The 21,079-nt window shown below is 39.3% G+C and overlaps 1 protein-coding gene across 1 annotated transcript; it reads left to right on the top strand.

The window, feature by feature from the left end:
- Window positions 1–5,109: 5,109 nt before the first annotated feature.
- Window positions 5,110–20,728, top strand: LOC121427923 (multiple inositol polyphosphate phosphatase 1-like). The gene is made up of 4 exons (XM_041624501.1): window positions 5,110–5,907; window positions 8,872–9,127; window positions 16,948–17,170; window positions 19,103–20,728. Exons 1-4 carry the CDS (start codon window positions 5,323–5,325, stop codon window positions 19,551–19,553), a joined length of 1,515 nt encoding a protein of 504 aa, XP_041480435.1. The 5' UTR covers window positions 5,110–5,322; the 3' UTR covers window positions 19,554–20,728.
- Window positions 20,729–21,079: the final 351 nt, after the last annotated feature.

Genomic DNA, 21,079 nt, shown 5'->3' with positions numbered 1-21,079 from the left:
TGAAGCCTTACCCTCATCGGCACCTGAAACGGGACGAGCGGATCTACAACTACCGGTGTTCCAGGGCACGCCGTGTGGTTGAAAACGCGTTTGGTATATTCGCCAATCGCTTCAGATGTCTGCTAACAACCCTGGGATTGAGACCGTCGAAAGTTACCAAGATCGTCAAGGCCTGCATGACCCTTCACAACCTCATGAGGACTCGTTACCCCAACCTTCAGAATGCTGACCTCGACCGGGAAGATGAGCAGGGTCAGATCATCGCGGGTGCATGGCGAGACCAAGCCGTGCTCGAAGATGTGCAAGCAGCAGGGCACGGGCCAAGATTGACCCGACCAGGCAAAGAACTGCGCGCATACCTCAAGAATTACTTTTGCAGTCCTGCCGGGAGTGTGCCATGGCAAGATGTGGCAATAAACCAGCAGTAACTTGTGTCTAATATTGTTACAGTATACCGGATGCAGCCACAGACATTCCATTATTCTTCTCAGGACTTAACGCATTTTTGATGTGTTATACTTTCCATTATTCAGTATGTTGTTTGCAAATAAATCTGTTATTGGGTAATCTTAAAACATTGCCTTTGCTCTTTTTAATTTGAACACTAGTAATAAATGCCAAAAGAAATCAAACCTGTTTGAAAGAATAAATCAATATTAAAATACACCAGTATGAATAAGATGAGATGTGTGTAAATAATACAACAGCAACACATTCATTGTGATTGAATTATTTTTAATCAAAGAATAATCGTCATTGTATCTTTTCTTTCACCTTTAAAAACTAACCTTTCATAAAGAAAAACACTTGTATCAACCAATATGATTAGCTTTGTAATTTTGTAATAGGCTTCAAATGATTGCCCATTAATATGTTTTCACCTTTTAAAAAGTATGTGTTTTTTCATAATGAGGAAGGATCTCCATTGTTTACATATCAGATAAAGTCTTACGAAATATTAATTTTTACTTGAGTACTGTTTAACTTTTGATCTATGCAACTTTGTTAAAATTAACCAATTTTTATGGTGTGTTCTATAAAACCTTCTAAATGACATTTTCTTTCCTTCTAAATTAACTTTGTTTTACCTTTTGAGTTCTCAGTTTATTGCTCTAAGATGTTAAAAAGATAAAAACAATAAAGACAACGACAGAACTTTAGTTTTCATACCTTGGATGTTACCACATACACAATAAATATGGCAATAAACATAAACTGGCACGGGACACCGGCCGATACTCGGTCGTACACCGGCCGATGCGTATTCCGATGTGGTAAGGATGGGGCTGCGATGAGGGAGCTCGGTGAGAGCCCGTCGAATTTTTAACTCCGAAGTTAAATTTCGCCGAGCTGCCACCGATGCGGTTTTTAGCCCCAAACGCCGGCCGGTGACCACGGGAGTCCGGCCGGTGTCCGGCTAAAATCGCATCGCTGGCTCATCGGAACCTCATCGGCCGGGCTATGTGACCTAGGCATAGGGTGCTTTTCGAGACCCCATGGTCGCGCATGGTATCCACTCGTGAATGGAAGTGGCCCCCCGGGTTCACTATGCAAATCTTTTATACATTTTATTAGGGTATGCAGGGGCGGATCCAGCCTTCGCCAATAGGGGGGGGGCCCGGAATTTTTTTTTCAGCCATATTTTCCCCGATCGGCCACTCGAATATGATATTTGCCGGGATTTTTGGTTTCTTTAAAGGGGTAGTCCTATTAGTCACTTCTTAGCTTTATTCTTATGAATAAACATAAATATATAATACCATAATCATTATTATATAATGCGAGCGCGAAGCGCGAGCTATTTTTTGGGGGGAATCTTATGTACTTTTTTTCTAAAAGTTTTGAACATTCTGGGCAATCCTGAAAAAAGATGTGTATGCAAGTGAATAATTATTACGAACGTGAAGCGCGAGCAGAAATGAACTGATGGAAAAGGTACTGTTAAGGACTCGCTTGCAGTTAGCCATGAAGACGTTACATATTTCAAAAAATCAAATAATGCGAGCGCGAAGCGCGAGCTGAAATTTTTTGACATTTTTACCTAAGGAATGGAAATTCTAAGCACTTTTTGTAACTTAACAGAATAGGTATATAACTAACCGATTGGTGCGAGCGCGAAGCGTGAGCAAAAAATTTCGATTTAGACCTACTGAACAAGACACTCTATTCAAGTTTTGTAAATCATGAAAAGGATGAGGAAGTGGGGATCTTCCTTACATTAATAATGCGATCGCAGAGCGCGAGCGGAAATTTTTTTTATATGTTTTGAGCTGATCGAAAACGTATTTGTTATGGACTGCTTGAACTTAGCCATGAAGACGTTACATATTTCAACATTCAAATATTGCGAGCGCGAAGCGCGAGCTGAAAATTTTTGACATTTCTACCTGAATAATGGAATTTTTAAGCACTTTTTGTAATCGTGGAAAGGATAAGACAAAAACTGAACATTATTGATGCGAGCGCGAAGCGCGAGCGGAAAAATTCTGGACACTCTATTCATGTTTTGTAAATCATGAAAAGGTTAAGCTATTGGAAATTTTCATACATTAATAATGCGAGCACAAAGCGCGAGCAGACAATTTTTTTGTATTGTTATCTGAAACTGGATTATTATTTAAATGGAGAACAAGCTGCGTATCTGAATAAACGTGTGTTTGAGATATCGACCTAGAATTTGGGTATTCTAAATACCTTTTTTACCATGAAAACCAATAAAGCGAGCGCAAAGCGCGAGCTAAAAATATATGATATTCAGATCTGAAAAGGGGTCACTTTGAGCTCTGTATTGCAAGCACTTTGTGGAAAAATTGTGAGGTGAAGAAGGATCACAGTTAAAACAGAGCTGATATTTTCAATTATTGTTACTTTGAGTTTTGACATAGGACCGGGATATTTTATAAGGACATTATGTCATCATAAGAAAATGATGACTATCTTCCTATTTCTCTTCCTAAGCATGAGAGCGCAAACTCTATTAATATTATGGCCTGAAAATTGGACATTTAAAGCACGTTTGTAATTATGCATAAGATGCATGAGCTTAAAATCTATCAATGCGAGCGCAAATCGCGAGCAGAAATTTATGATTAATTGTCATCAAATGATGATTTTATGTAGTTTGTTTTAGAATTAATATTGAGATATACATAACTCACTAATCAAAATGCAAGCGTGCAGCGCTAGCTGATACGTTTTGACAATCTGACCTAAATATAGGGATATTTTGAGAACTTCATGGAATACAGGAAAATAATAGGTACCTGACAAATCAAATTTTGCGAGCGCGCAGCGCAAGCAGAAATTGTTAATATTCAGACCATAAAACAGAAATTTTTACCCTTTAAAAAATCAATTTGTAAATAAAACAAAATAATGAAAGTTCAATTTCCCAGCTGAAATATGTTTTGTATATTGACTTCAGAATTTGATATTTTAAGGTCCATATTGAGCAAGATATCACCTAAAAGGCAATGTGAGCGCAAAGCACGAGCGAAAATTTTATATCCCGACATGAAAGATTAAAAAAAAGAAATAATTTCCAAGTCTTCCCCTTATTTTATTTTATTCACTCATCTTCCTCCTCTTATGCTTGCCTTCCTTCTTTTCTCCTCTCTTTTCCCTTTTTCCTTCCTTTTCCCCTTTTTTTCTTTTTTTGCTCCGCCAATAGGGGGGGCCCGGGCCCCTCGGGCCCCCCCTGGATCCGCCTATGGGTATCGAGTATGATGCAATTATTTGACATGTTATAGGGTAGGAAAAAGTACGCATAAATGTTTCGGGTACTGTGGGGTCGAGTGGGTACTAAACTTACTTAGGGTCTATGTTCAAAGTCCACGTACGAGGATATGGTGTTCACCCTAGGCCTAATGTTTCTCAGGAGGGCGCTATACTCATGTTAACTGCATCATTATGAAAGATTTCTGCCTAAATGAGACAGAAAATCGTGTTCAACTCTTGAACGCACACACAGGTCACGGAGTGACCCTGAATGCAAACAGCTGACTGCGTTACAACTTAGGGGTTATACATTTTCACAATAGTGGTGATCAAACTCACTGGAGGGACTTTAATTCACTTATAACAAAGAAATGTGTACTACAGTACTCCTGTTGAATGCTCTGATGAAAATTATATGAGTTTCACATTCATTTGAACGGGAGGACAAGATTATTGTATATATCGAGTGCATTATGCATAAATCATACTACAATTGCGACCCCTGCCGGCCGATGTTTCAGGCATGAAGATCCTGAGTGACGTCACCGATAGAGACCTCAAATGCCAGGAGAGCCTATTCGACAACTAACTTCATCTAAAAACACGTATTGAAGATAACATCCAATGAGGAAATGGCTTTCATTTTCATGAAATATACATTCCATTCTTTAATAAATCTTTCACCTTGTCGTTAACTGCCCATTCATTCTCGAGCAATGGGGGAATGAATACAGAGTGTCTCAAAGTTTGTGTGAAAAAAGGTGCATTTTCCATAGAACATCTGCCAAAAAGCAATGCGTAAGGGAAAGATTAGCCCCAATACACGAATAATTGAGTTAATCAAATGGGATGAATCATAAAAATCAGTGAAATATAGTGTCTCCTTCACTCATAACTGAATACCCCGACTTGATACGATTAATTTTTCCCCCTCTCCATCAACTTTTAAGAAAAAGGGTGCATATTTTCATAAAAATATCATGTGCTATATCGACGGACGCCCGTGCGTACGAGCAGGAGAAAGCCAAATGTTTCTTATTTTTCATAATGAATTTAAAAAAAATACCCGAATTGCCCATTTCGTAGAATGAAAATTAATGAAGGGCTAGTATTATTCTCTTTTGCTAGGTCACGAAACATTGAAAATTGACATCACAGAATCTTTTAACAGGTTTAGTTTCATTCATCTTGCCAGGAAAAGAAATCACATTTTTATCATTCAGGAGAAAATATTGTTTAGAAAACTAAATCGTTTCTTTCAAAACTGTCGAAGATTCTAATTGTTTCACAAGTCAGTATAATTTATTACAAACAACACGTAAATATAACTGAAATAAAGTTCAATGTCAATCCTTTGTATATTTTACTACAACATCGAACACTATAATGCTATGTCTAGTTCCCGCTCAAACTCCGACCCTTAAACTTAAACTTTTTCGACAAATTACACGCTTTTGTTGAGTTCGGACGTGCTCATTAAGGTTATTCCGAAGTAAATGTTAAACCCGGAACACTACACGCCCGCTCGACTTCCCTGGGATCGCTCGAACTCAGATCAAGTTAAAGTGCGGGTCATCGCGGGACGTGTCAACACCAACTCCCAAAATGCATCTTCGACAAATGTTAGTTCTTGCAATCACCATCGCCTGCGCCCATGGTCAAGGACCAGCAGGTCCAACAGCACGTTACAGCACGAAGACTGGATACGAAACGAGCTTCGAACCGGGAACCGACGAAAAGGCCCAGCGGTTGAGGGACTGGCAGGCGATAGCTCGAGATGTCGGGGAGAGCGAGTCGTTGACCGGCTGCAATCCAGCAGGCGTCTATGTAGTCCATCGACATGGACTCCGCTACCCAAGCGATGGCGATATCGAAGATTACAATGCCATCTTGGCGAGGATGAAACTGACCGGCGTCAACGACGAGTTCGACTACCTGCTCAACATCACGGATAACCTCTATCCGATAGCTCTGGAAGGCTCTCTACATCCTGCTGGGTTTGCTGAAATGGAAGAGTTGGGTACAAGAATTAAACAGCGTCTTCCAGAATTGTTCGTCGAAGATGGTCTCTCTGGATTCGACTTCCAAGGCACGTACCGACAGCGGACGATCGACAGCGCTCAAGGTTTCATCAACGGTCTTCAAGGTCCGGAAGCAAATTGTACCGTCTCGAGCAAATCGTCAACAAGGGTAAGTTAATTCAATCCATGAATAGAGCCCAATATACAAACTGCATTATCTTCAATATTATTCTGGTAGCATGAACAGAGTGTCAGTCCCAATAGCTGCCCCTCTTCAGGTGTGTGACAATTCAAGCTCGCACCTTCATGACCTTGGCTCTACCTATTTTAACTTTTTTAAAAGCTGCAAATCACTTGAAGTCCATTAATGTTCCAAAGTTCAGTTGTAGTGTCAATAAAACATAAAGAGCGAATCATAATACAGTTTTATTAAAATCACATCTTCCTTTATGATTACAACTTTGACGTTTGTCTCGATCGAGCTGTTTCTCAATTCAGTTCAATACTCCATAAATTGGACCTTGTCAGTTGATATTTTGTTCAAAGTGGAAGACGCAGTCGTGTCTCCAGTTATATATCCAGTGCATATTGAAAAAAGTTATTCGAACTTTCCTGAGGTAATCTATATAGTCCTGTTGATATTAAAGCTATGTTGTTGTTTTTTACATAGAAACAGGACACTGCATAGTTATATGGCGAAAATATGCATACTTCTCTCATATCATACTCATCTCATGATCCACTGTCTCAGTATCTTTTAACATGTTAAATTAAAATATAGTAATGTGTGTGTGTGTGGAGGAGGGTGGGTGCGTGTGTGTGTCGGGGGGGGGTGAGGGGTGAAGGAGGGGGATGGTTCCCGGGGGGGGCCACTTCCATTCACGAGTGGATACCATGCGCGACCATGGGGTCTCGAAAAGCACCCTAAACACGTAATTTCCATATTCTGAAAATGCACCCCTTAACAAGTATTGGCGTGTGAAACCCTACCCTTAACAAGTATTGGAAACAAAACGATACTCTTGGAAAATATTCCTTGAAATGAACCCCTAAACAAGTACAGGAATGTGTTATTGTTGGTCCTTTCGGTCGTCGGCTTTACCCTTTTTTGGTACGACCCCCCCCCCCCCCCCCACCTTCTACACCTCGCGCAAATCGGACTCTAAACACGAAGTGTTGGGGCAAAAAGGACATCCTTTATAAAACATTTTAATTTTGTTTTATCGTCCCCGCAAATTCGACCCTAAACACGTAATTTTCTTAGCGAAATAGATACCCTTTTTTCATTATTTTTGTGTTTTTGACACCCTTATCACGTTACGTACGTAACGTGCCCTATCGTGAAAAAGACATCCTTTTTACGTGTTTTTTTGGTCGCGCATGGTATCCACTCGTCAATGTAAGTGGCCCCCCCCGGGGGATGGTTGCCGCTGCCCGTTCCTGTATGGCTGAGCCTAAGCAGCATGCATAAGTTACCCTTAGCATGGTTTTACTTACATACAAGTTTATCAGTTACTGCCGGGATATTATGTTATAAAATGAATCTGCCATTGATTATGACGTTTAGGGCATGATGGGACTCGTTTTCAAAGGGCATCCTATTTCTATCAATATACACTTCCTTTAAACATGATAAAGCGTGGAGCTACATGTATGTGTTAATAGCTCCTTTGTTAAAGAATAAAACTGCGTTATGAGAACAAACATGACAAAGTTATATGGTGAGGGGAGGGGGGGGGGGGGCATACGTAGGAAGCGCTTTTGGCTCAAATTGCAAGCGGATATGATATTTCCGGAGTGTTTTTTTTTTTGGGGGGGGGCGTTTAACATGCCATTGTGATTGTTTGAAGTGAATTGAAACGAGCAACAGTAGAAAACACCCCACAACTGAGAAAAAAAACAGGAAGAAAAAGAATTATGGAGGAGAGAATAGGAGAAGAAGAAGAAGAAGAAGAGAAGAAGAAGAAGAAGAAAAGAAGAAGAAAATCTATTTGGTAGGGGTCCTGGAAACTTTCTGCGTTTTCAATGGTAAAACTATGTTCGTATAATGTCTTCAAAAATGCTCCCATATGGTGAAATTTAATGTATCAAAGTCCAAAACAGTCATGGCTATATTGAATGTTCGATGTAATACATATTTGTTATGCAATGTACATTTGTATATAAGATTAGATGATGTAATTGAATCGAGTTTAGTATGATAAGCACCTTGCCTTTCGTGTGTATTTCAAGAGGTCAGCTTATGGGAACTTTACAGCGCAATAGTTTTTGGACTGTTCAGTTTTACAAAATGTTGATAGGTTGCGCCCACAAAATTTGAGCCCGGGTACTCGCAGTCACTATTCCTTGTATAGAATCGATTATTTCTAAATCCCAGATCTTAAATATACAATAAATGACGGCTCGGTTTCTGTGCAAAATAACGATAGTGATTATATTGGCTTTCTTTTCGAGTTACTTGGTACATATAACATACACATGGCATTGCGTGAATATGGCACGAGTCGTAGACGAGCGCAATATTTGGAACGTGAATGCAGTCTATGCGATGTGTATACTACACCAATATTCAAAACAAAAATGCGAGCATTTTATTCTTTTACACGGTTTGAAAATCAATTCTGTATTGTTTGATTTTATTCCATTCTTATATTTGATTTGAGTGCAATCATGACAATAACGATCTCGCAAAATTACGAATATTGTCAGTTCTGTCATCGATGATTTATAATATTTTTTAATAGCGCACTGATTAATGATATTGATTTTAATATTGTGTCTGATATTTTCCCGGGTTTTTTTTATATCTGAAATTGAAGGGAAAGAAGGAAATTTTAAACAATATATTTAGTATAAAACAAGCAGATAAATGGTGCCTTTGGTAGAAAACAGGACATCAAAAACATAAAGGCTGCTAATTAATCAGTAATGGTCGTTAGCCAATATAGGCCTACTGCCAAATGATATTTTAGAAAATTGAAAAAAAAATCAAGGTCATTGAAAGCACAATATGTAGTAGAAAAATAACATTGTGCAAAAATCATACACATTTCAGTTTTTGTTGATCGATCTGCATAAATAGTTTTTATTTTGAATAAATGTTTTGTGACTATATCTTTTTTCTTGTTGATAGGACGAATTAACTTGTACGTTCAATTCGACGACGAACGCTGAAACAGTAGTCATCGACCACGCACTCGAAGGCGAAGACCTCCTGTTGAAGTTCTACGAGAGCTGTACCAACTTCATCACCGACGTCGACGAAAACGATGCCGCGGTGATCGAAGTTGATAGGTTCGGTGAGGGACCAGAACTCACATCGGCCTATCAATCGGTGGCCAATAAACTCGCCCCCATAGGATGGACATCACCATGGAACATGACAAAAGGTGACCCAAGTCCCGCTTTCCTCCATTAAATTATCTAAGAGCAATTGATGTTTGAATAAAACTAATAAAATAGATGTATTTTTTTCTCATTCAGGGCCTTCATTGTATATTCTCTCGATGACGATTTACAAAGGTTTTGTGCCAAATTTTCCGAAATACAGCGCCTCACTTCTGCTGATGTCGATCAAATAAATCCATCAAAGTCAACCGCGCTCGGGGCCTAACAGGGAAGTTGACTTGGCTGTGATAAATGGTTAATGATCTTGTATATAAAAGTGGCTCGCATTATTAATAGGGCACATTATTCATAAACAGAACAACGGTCAATAATGTAAACTTAATTGCGACCGTTGAGTGTGATCATCCATGCATTGTCTTACACATCCATTGAACATGCAATTAGGCTGATGTTTAACAAGGAGAAGTAGACTGAACTGCCCAGTTATCATAGGTCGAAATAAATCAGTACTTTCAAGTTGACCTTTCATTGAATTTTTTTTCACTGCCATTATAGTTAGCCATTTCTGTTTCCCCTTTTACGAAAACTAATGCTGATCTGATTAGGGAAATGAAAGATTTGGAACAAATAGGCTATGTTGAAACAGAAATCAAAGAATAAGAACAAAAAAAATTGAGAAGAAACGGACTATGAAAAAGTTATGAGCATTTGAATATTGCAATCACTAATGCTATGGAGTTCCTCTTATTGGCAATGCAACAAGGATGTGTGATGTCACATGTGAACAACTTTCCCTTTGATGGACTATAAAATACCCTCAAAATGTCCCTTGTTGCTTTTTCTTTATATATGGTGATACAAACTCTTTATCCATGATGCATTCTTTAAAAATCTGTATTACATGTCCTCCTATAGAAAGAACACATGATCTACTGATAGGTGTGATAAAAGAGGCAATTTAAGTGAAAAGGTAATAGGGAGAGTTGTTCACAAGTGACATCTTTGTCGCATTGCCAATTTGAGAATCTCCATAGCATTAGTGATCGCAATATTCAAATGCTCATAACTTTCTCATTATTTGTCCGACTGTTCTCAAAATTTCGTTGATCTGTTACTTTGATTTTTCTGTTTTCACACAAGCTATCTTGTTCCAAAGGTTTCATTCTCCTTTTATTCTTTATATATATGGATGCAATATCAAACAATACACGCAGGATTGGTGACCCTACATCAGTAGTCTGCTAGTACAGACTCAAATTTGACACCGAATCTAGTCTCACTGCTTCAGACTGCATTATCCACGATGCGAATCCAAGAGTCTGAGCATGCAGACTGGTTTGTTTGATCGTTTAAATTTGATTTCACTGTCTAATATTTTCAAAAATCTTCCAATTTCCCCTCGTTATATGTCTCTTCCTCCTTGTTCTTCCACGAAGTGGAGTGTATTCTTCCATTATGCCCCCATTATGTGCCCCGAGCGTGTGTCATTTTGGAGATTGTCCAAGGCTTGGGAGGGGTAAAGGAAATTGATGTTAGGTGTATATTTCCGCCTCCTATCATGCCTACCAGAGCTCATGCATTCCTAGGTTTTATTGAGATATTTGCTGTTCCTTAATTCTTTGAAAGTAAAAGAATCATTAGGGGAGAGAGGGAGAGAGATAGGAAGATAGGGAGAAGGACAGGGGTGCATTTTTTTCTGAGCATAATAGGTGAATCACTTTCGGTACAAAATAATAATCATAATAGGCCTAATATAGGGTATTTATAATGCGCACATATCCACCTTGTTAGGTGCTCAAGGCGCTCGGCTAAAAGCCATTCTTACATTGATGTCTACATACACATATCTCTTGATTATACATTTAACATGTAGGCAGTGTAGTCATGATAGTGTCCTGACATGCCTGAAGAGAAAACCTAGGGCGAATATCTGTTGATCTATTGAAAGATACATTATCTCTACAATGTTTGCATGTTAAACTATTATAACCACTGAGATTGGTATATTCTCGTGCATGTGGCCGTCCATGGATATCACATGTCTCTCACGGGCTAATATTATCTGTGATATTTTTTTTAATTGAGGTTGTTAGTGATGATTTAAAGATTTATTCATATGTTTGTCCGTATGGTATCTTCACTGAGCTCCTCGGAATATGTGTTATTTCAAAGGGAAGTTCACCGTGTAATGTGATCATAATGAATTCATAGAAAGCATGATAGAGAAAAATAGTAGTGAGGGTTTGATGAAAGTCCCTCAAAGAAAAAGAGAAAAATCTACAATGTTTGATTTGTGACGTCATATATCGTGACGAGCAGATGCTTCATTATGTCGTGTGATACAATTAAAAATATCATATTTTCTAATGGTTCTCGATGAATAAAAATATTTTCGTATAAAAGGATTAATCTGAATAAAATTTCTTTCACCTTTTATGGAAATTATATCACATGACATAATATAGGCTGTTCGTTTGGGAGGTCATAAAATATAAATTCTCCTTCATTGTGACTTCCACGGATTTTCGCAAAACTAATGCATTCCACTGTCGTTTTGCTTTTATCAAAATCAAGTTTACTGCAGAGTAAACTTCTTTAACATGTTTAATGCCAGTCTATTTCCATATCAGTCCTTTGACATGCCATATCTTAGGGAGATCACGTCTTCAGAACAAAAATATACTCATCCGGGGGGGGGGGGGGCTACTTACATTGACGAATGGATACCATGCGCGACCAAAAAAAACACGTAAAAAGGATGTCTTTTTCACGATAGGGCACGTTACGTACGTAACGTGATAAGGGTGTCAAAAACACAAAAATAATGAAAAAAGGGTATCTATTTCGCTAGGAAAATTACGTGTTTAGGGTCGAATTTGCGGGGATGATAAAACAAAATTAAAATGTTTTATAAAGGATGTCCTTTTTGCCCCAACACTTCATGTTTAGAGTCTGATTTGCGCGAGGTGTACAAGGTGGGGTCGTACTTAAAACCCCTTTTCCACTAGGGCCAGGACAGCGTCAGGACAAGGCGCGGAATGTAATAATTACAATCCGCGACCCTTCCGCAACCTGTCCGGACATTCCTAGGAGTGTCCGCACGCTGTCCTAAACCCTTCCTGGTGTTCGGGAAATCAAAATTTGTCCGCATCCAAATTTTGGTCGAGACCAAAATTTGGACGCGGATAATGAATTCCTGACACCTTCGGGACCCTGTCCTGACGATGTCCTGAAGATGTCCTGCCCTTCCTAAACCCTTCCGCGTCTTCCGGAAACCATCCGCAATCAGGTCAGCTTCAAGAAGGAAAGAAGAAGCCATGCGGATTTTATCAGGAACATGCGGATTGGAATAGGAAGGCAAGCGGACAGTTTCAGGAACGTGCGGACAGGAATAAGAAGGCAAGCGGACTGTTTCAGGAACGTTCGGACTGGAATAGGAAGGCAAGCGGAGTGATTCAGGAATGTGTGGATCCAATGCTAATATGTATGGAACGAGTACACAAGTAGCAAAAACCATTTGCAAAAGCACCAGATGGGGCAACGGGATAATACAAGACAAGAAAATTACAAAAAGTAAAGAAATACGGGGTCAAGGGGCCTAATTAGTATATACTAAACAAACCTGAGAACCTAGTATTTCAAGCAGTGTTTTAAACGAGTTGATTTTTTTTTTTTGGGGGGGGGTTACAGACTTGAAGAAGGAATATTTCAAGCATTTTCTACTGATCTGAAAAGTGGACTTTTAAAATATTTCTTGCAATAGTGAAACTGGCAATGATGTGAGTAGATTATTTTATTCTGTACTGAACATAAAAAAGATGTTTCATGCAACGTTTGATTATGAACTAGAATATTTTAATGTACTCGACTGAAAAAAGGACCTTATATAGGCAGCGCTTGACTTTACAAATAGGACAAATATCATAACAAAATTAATAATACAGGTGTAGATTCCAAACTGAAATTCAAGTGTATATTCCTATTACATTTTAAGCACTTTGTTCGATCCTGAATGAGGTGTCATTAATAAGAAATAATAATAAATGGTAGCAAGTTTATAAATATCGCTTTTATCAGAACGGCTCAAAACGATTTACCCAGGATTCATTTCAATCCCGCATGAAAAGTTCACAATTTCCACACCCTGGGAAGCATTCCTTGCATTTATCCCGGTCTAAAAATTGCGCTGGCAAATTCAAGCATACAATAACTTTCGCTTCCAACCGGGTACCCATTTAGCACCTGGGTGGAGAGTGGCAAGGTATGCAATACGTCTTGCCAAAGGACGGTTTAGACCGCGGTGAGAATCGAACACACGACTCTCCGTTTACAAGGCGGGAGTCAGAACCACTACACCACGACTCTTTACAAAAAAATAGGCCTTCCTGAAAAAAAGTCGTGCACAGAGCATGTTTCTCATTAACATAAAATATGAGCGCGAAGCGCGAACTCACTTCTTTCAAACATCAAGGACGAAAAAGAAAAGACCTAAGTATTTTTCGTAAAAAATGAACAGCGTGCACAATCTTCTTATGATTAAACTATTAAAAGTATGAAGCGTGAAATGGACCATTATTTTCTACAAATTGAACTAGCTGAAACGCAGATATTCTCCCCGTCTGCAGGTCTGTCAATTTCTTCACTCTTCTTCCTTTTCCCCCCTCTTCTTTGGTTACTCCATTTTTCCTATTTTACGCAGTCAATAGGGCGTAGCGTTCGCATTCGGCCTCCTGGAATTGCCCATTTACATTTTCTTACTTAGTCTATTTCAATTGGTACAAGAGGAGGCAAAGGCGATTAGACACTGGATTCACATTTTCGTCTATAAATTAAAACTGATATTTCTAATCTTACACTTTCATAATCTCGACCAATTATTTTCTGTTCATTATCGCGATTTTTTTTCCTCGATTCTATTTCACCTTATTTCATTCATCTCCTTCGTTTATTCCTATTTCTTTTGTGCTGTTTGTATATCTATTTAATACTGGGAGGGGTAAGCCAGCAGCAGGGAGAGGAGGGCCGCATCAGCACGGCACCCCCTTTTTCTTTTCCACCATATCTTTTTTTTAAGTTTCCCTTTCCATTTCACTTATTTTTCTTCTGTTTGTATTTTTTTAAAGGGGGAGCAAGACCACCTCACCCCTTGATCCGCATGTGCCTGTCGAATGCAATTTGCATCCTAACTTCCTGTTTTCTTCCTCTGTTGTAATATATGATTATGTATTAAATTGTAAAAAAATTATAAAAAGTAATGTTATAAAGAGAGCCCCGACTTTGCTATGAACATATGCAGTCTTTTTAAAGTTACCTTAGTTGAAAAAATCAAGATCCGAGATAATTTATTGTTATGTATAAAAATGCACAAAATCTGCTTTCAAAAAGTGAATTCTACATTACACCGCTAACACACTTTCCTTTATCCTCCACATTTCAATCAAATAATGCGAGCGCGAAGCGCGAGCTGAACATTTTTACATTCCTACCTAAATACTGGGCATTCTAAGCACCTTTTAAAAGCATGAACAGGAAAGGAGTATGACTATACACTTGATGTGAGCGCGAAGCGCGAGCCGAAACGAAATTCGACATATCACGTTTTGTAAATCAGAAAAAGGATGGATAATTGGATAGATGGATAATATTCCTACATTAATAATAATATTTGGTAATCTGATCTGAAACTGGCACAAGATTCATATCTAAATAAACATGCGTGCGTGTGTTTAGATCCGGACCTAGAATCAGGAACTTCCAATTACATTCTTTATTATAATATCAATAATAAGAGCGCGATGATCGAGCTAAATATATTTGATTTTCAGATCTAAAAAAAAAAGAATTTAAGCGCAGTTACGAATTGGATATTGATCTCGCTTAATAAATGATGCGAGTGCGAAGCTCAAGTTTATATTTTTATCATTACATATATTTTGAGTAGCAACCGGGACATTTTAAGGTCATTTTTTGTCTTCAAATGACTATGATGACTATCTTCCTAAGCGAGATATGAAACTTGTCGATATTCCATTCTGAAAAAAAAAACGGACAATGATTATTAGGAAATCATGAAAATATTGTTACATGACTTATTAATCAAATGAGGGCTCGAAATTGATATTAAGGTCAGATAACTGGACATTTTGTAATCATGAATAGGATACATGGGTTGATATATTTTTAACAAAAATAATGCGAGCGCAAACTGTGAGCCGAAAATTTTAATAAACTGTCATAAAAGAGGAATTTAAAATAATTTGTTACAATTGATAACAGGTATACATAACTCCCCAATCAAAATGCAAGCGAGCAGCTTTAGCTGATACTATTCACAATCAGACCATCCTAAAAAGGGATATTTAAAAAAAATATGGAATACACGAAGAGAATAGTTTTTTGACAAATCAAATAATGCTAGCGCGCAGCGCGAGCGGAAAATGTTCATATTTAGACCATAAAATATAGTCATCTTATAGAAAACTATAAAATCTATTTGTAAATCAAACAAATTGAAAACTTAATTTCCGAGAAATGTTTTGTATATTTACTTCAAAACTTGATCTTTTAAGCTCAATATAAGTCTATTGAGCAAGTTATACATCTCATAGATTAGGCAATGCGGGCACAAAGCGTGAGCGAAAATTTAACATAGTGACATGAAATCCCCCCCCCCCCCATCTTATATAATTCACTCGTCTTTCTCCTCTTGTTTTTCCTCTTCGTTTTCTCTTCTCTTTTCCCTTCTGGTTCTTTTCCCTCTCTTTCCATTTTTTATTTTTTTCTCGTTCCAAATATTGGGGAGGGGGGCATTTGATATCAAATGCCCCCCTTCAAAAAAGTGAGGGGACGCGTCGCCCCTGTCCCCCTGGGATGTCCACCAATGTATGCAATTTGATTTGAAATAAAAGAAAATCCTATATAGTCTTTGTAGTCGAAGAAAACCAAAATAACACCCCTAAATTCATTAAAAAAATATATGGATGATAATTTTCATGGAGTATTCGCAAGTTGTCCGATTGTCCTAGTCCTTGAATTTACCACTCGTGACGTTGTCCTAAATGTCTCCGGTTCTGTCCTAATACGATCTGCATGCTGTCCGCACCGAACGCCGACAAATTTATTTAGATAATCTTGTCCTAGGACAGTCCCAGGAGTGACCTACGACAATACGCAGACAGTCCTGGTTGTGTCCTAGGACAAGATCATTTGCATAATCTTTTACGGAATTATACCATGGTCACATTTGTTCTACGGCGGCCGTACGGCGAGTCGAAAACAGCCGTTTTAACAATTTTTTGTACCAGCTACATATAGGTGGTTTGAATAAAAATGAATAAAACGACTGTTTTCGACTCGCCGTACGGCCGCCGTAGAACAAATGTGACCATGGTATTAGGTTGCGGACAGCATGCCGAAATGACAAAAGTAGCTTCCGCAACCCTTCCTGGTCTTGTCCGCGCCCTAGTGGAAAACCGCCTTAACCAAATAAGGTAAAGCCGACGACTGAAGGACCCGTAACAATAAAACATTCCTGTACTTGTTTAGGGGTTCATTTCAGGGAATATTTGTCAAGAGTATCTTTTTGTTTCCAATACTTGTTAAGGGTAAGGTTTCACACGCCAATACTTGTTAAGGGGTGCATTTTCATAATATGGAAATTACGTGTTTAGGGTGCTTTTCGAGACCCCGTGGTCGCGCATGGTATCCACTCGTGAATGGAAGTGCCCCCCCCCCGGGAAGTATCCCAATAATTATATAGGATGGGTCAGAATTGGATATAATTTGTAAGTCAATATTGCACGAAAAATCATAATTAGCGCTATCTTCTCAATCGTGTAATATTATCGAACCTATCCTACAGATGACCTTGAAGTAATGCATCATATGTGTGGCTATGAAAGTGGATTCTATGGTTCCTCCCCTTGGTGCAACCTCTTTTCAAATAACGAGTCTTTGGCAGTTGAATACTGGCTTGATCTTAAACAGTACTGGACAGAGGGTTATGGCTACGACATCAATCACCAAATGGCCTGCCCACTCGTTGATGATATCCTTAACTATATGACTTCAGTTATGACAAATAGGTAAGATATTGATTAAGAAATATGGAAAGTAATTTGGCTTCTATGACGGCTCCGGCCACAAATGTTCCAATGGAAAATTCGCCAAACCATGAAGCTGCTATTAAAGCCCCTTTCACAATTGACGTACGACCATTTGCGACCTTTTGGTCGTGCGACAGGCTGCAACAGGCATCAATCGCCAGTCATCTCATAAGATCGCACAGAGGCTTTCACAGTTGCAACAGCTGTCGTACAACAAAAACAACCAGTAAAACCCGTTGCACGAGTAAGTCGCTTATGATCCTATTGTGCTCGTGCGATCACATGCGAGTGTTGCACGAAGGATTGCGAGGGGAACGGTCGCATACATGCGAATGAAACGGTGGTGCAATGTTGTAAGCCGTTGCGATCGGTCTTGCAACAGTCTTATGGCCCATATATTATCGCACCCAGTCGCAAGACAGGTCTCTGTACATGTAGGTCGCTAGCACATGTGCAAGTGATGTAAGACCTCCAGTCGAGTAAACTTAGTTGTGCCACCTCTCGCACCAAGTCGTGCAACGTTGCACAACACTCGCACGATGATCGCCCGACCGATGGTACGACCCCGGATACGACCTGATGCGAGTGAATCGATCGTATTTGATCGCGTTCGGATTTTGAACATGTTCAGATGTGACCAGTCACGACCACCTCGAGTTCGTGCGACCGTCTACAACGACTGCGAGTGCTCGCAAGACACCTAGAGATCGATCGTGCAACAGCAAGAAAAAAACTGTTGCAGCCGGTCGTAGACTGGTCGGACGTCAATTGTGAAAGGGGCTGAACGGTCGCATACATACGAATGCAACGATAGTAGAATGTTGTAAGCCGTAATTTCGATCGGTCTTGCAACAGTCTTATATTATCGCACCCAGTCGCAAGACTGGTCTCTGTAGGTCTCTAGCACATGAGCAAGTGTTGTACGACCTCCAGTCGACTAAATGCGACTATACGTAGTTGTGCCACCTCTCGCACCAAGTCGTACAACGATGAACAACACTCACACGATGATCGCCCGACCGATGGTACGACCTGATGCGAGTAAATCAATCGTATTTGATCGCGTTTGGATTTTGAACATGTTCAAATTCAGATGCGACCAGTCACGACCACCTCAAATTCGTGCATTCGTCTACAACGACTGCGAGAGCTCGCAAGACACCAAGAGATCGATCGTGCAACAACAAGTAAAAACTGTTGCAGGCGGTCGTAAACAGGTCGTACGTCAATTGTGAAAGGGGCTTAACTCCATGGCCAATCATTAACACTTACCTCCTTAAACCCTAATTCTTACCTTTAACTTATTCTGAACCATATACTCTATTACAATCCTAACTCATGTCGGGGCAAATGTCATGTCACCGGATATTGAACCAAGTCGTTTGTTGAGAGCAATATTCTCCAGCATATAATTCTGAATTAGTGACGTCACTTTCTTTAATACATGTAGAAAACCAATTAAATCAAACAATACTGTTTGTAAGCAATTATAAGATAAATGAAGTTTGTAAGGAAATTAAGACAGTCCAATGTTGTATTGACGGATGAGCACAGGGACGTGGGAACACCATTTCATTTCTTTCCAGGCAGAACATTCATTTTCCTTTCCTTTGCAATACTTTCTTAGCATTGACAGCAGTCTATCATAAGTCGCCCAACCTTTTGAGTATTTGTCGTTGATCAGACGTGGGATCCTTATTGGTTGGAGGAAGATCGCAGTATCTCTGTACAGACGGGCACTATTCCGACCGGGCTTCCTCTGACCCTTCTTCTGACCAAAACAGCCTATGTCTGCTGGTCCGTGATCAGATGAAATAATATCTTTAAAATTTTTATCCATTCATTGTACAATTTTACTCTGATTAGTAACCCAGGTCTGATCAAGGCTTTTGTCAACCTTATTTTCTGCAGAACCCATAGAGGCAGTTTCAAGTTCGGCCATTCATCTACTTTTCAACCTTTACTGGCGATTCTCGGCCTGTACATGGACACGCCCAAACTACTCGCCAGCAACTATGACGTCAGCGTGAACCGCGCCTGGAGAAGCGGTCGTATATCACCGATGTCCGGTCACCTAAGCTTCAACGTTTTCCAGTGTCCTAGCGAGCAGTACCGCGTACTGGTTCTTCACAACGAACTCCCGATCAAGGTCGGAAACTGCGAGGATTTCTTCTGCGCATATGACGAGGTGGAGTCGCATCTCACAACCTCTTCGGATGGTTGCCAATGGGACGCCCTCTGCGGGACCGATGGATTGTACCCCGGAGTCGGTGGCGCTGAAGCTCTTTCAAAGGTGTCCATTTTAACACTAATATGTGCTCTAATTGTGTCTTTCTCTTCGTCGCCATTGAGCATATGTTAATTGTATTTCTTTATCTTCCTTTTTAAACGATCAATGCTGAACACTCTATTGATGGGGTTTCTTTGAATATACTGATGACGTAGTCTTTTAAGTCGTGCATGTGTACAAATGTGAATAATTTGCGTACTTAAGGCTACACCTTAATAGCAGGGCCCACTGGGAGAACAGTTTTCGGAACTGAAGTGGCTACCCTGGGTAAATATGCCGCTATTATTATAATTATTACACCTAGATTATCATAACTGTCAACTTCAAGGATCGATGCCACTCAATATCAAACTTCATTGAGTGGTAATATTATTTCTACTCTCTTTTCATCCATAGATGTTCGAGTGCACAATCTATAAACTCTGTCAACAACAAACCATCGCAATCCTGGTTCATAGCACAATTTTCTTTTGTAAGGGGCATTTTTACTAGATGAACACTTTAATATCTTGCAAAAGGATTTGTTCCTGGCAGCGATAATTGTCTAAAATATTCCTGCTTGCGATTTGGGGGGCATTTTAGTGGTATACAGGGCAGCGTTCTTGGAGAGCAGGGATCAGTCCTATGAAATAAAAGTAGTGGACAAAGAGGGGAAAGGATGAAGAAAAAGATATATAAACAAAGAAAAAAACACAGTCGGAAAAATTGAGATCTGGGCGTCGTTGTATAAAAGTTAGTGTCATGGTAACTTCCAAGGAACGATTGATTTCGATTGGCTGATGAATTACCATGAAAGACACCATTGGATGGCAAAGTTTCTATAATAGTAAGTTTTGTGCAACTGGACCCTGGGTATTTATTTTTTTATTCAATTGAGGAAAAAAAAGCTACACCACTGATGCTATACCTGTTACTATTTTGTCCACAGGTCATATTCAAATGAAGATGGATGCGCTGCTATTTGTTTTGATTGGTATTGGGGGTACTCGGGCAAAGTAGCAATCCTTGGGCTTGGTGAAGATTGAACGGAGATCTGGCAATCTTAGTTCAGTCGCGATGCACAGTCTATGCATGGAATCGTACAAACGAGACCCTTGCTTCTCATATTTTCAACCGATGCATCGCGATGATCGTGAGTTCCCCGCACGAGCTACATGTGCATTATTGTGTGACCTTTAAAGGTCAAGTCCACCCCAGGAAAATGCTGAGTTGAATAAATAGAGAAAAATCAAACTAGCTTAGTGCTGAAAATTTCATTAAAATCGGATGTAAAATAAGAAAGTTATGACATTTTAAAATTTTCGCCTTTTTTTCCACAAAACAGTGATATGCACATCTAGGTGAGTCTGTCGATGATTTCAATCTCTCACTATTTATTTTGTTTTCATTGTTTGAAGATTTGACAATAAGGACCAACTTTATTGAACCATATAGTATTAAATAATGCTAATTACAATTGTTCATGAAGGAAGTAATTGTTGTATCACTTGACAATGAGGAGGAAATTATAATATTTCATATAATAAAATACAAAAGAAATAGTGAGTGGATGACGTCATAGTCTCCTCATTTGCATACCAGCCAGGATGTGCATAGAA

This window comes from Lytechinus variegatus, chromosome 14 (genome assembly GCF_018143015.1).
Source record: "Lytechinus variegatus isolate NC3 chromosome 14, Lvar_3.0, whole genome shotgun sequence".
Taxonomy (NCBI): domain Eukaryota; kingdom Metazoa; phylum Echinodermata; class Echinoidea; order Temnopleuroida; family Toxopneustidae; genus Lytechinus; species Lytechinus variegatus.
This window is presented reverse-complemented; position numbering and strand designations above follow the sequence as displayed.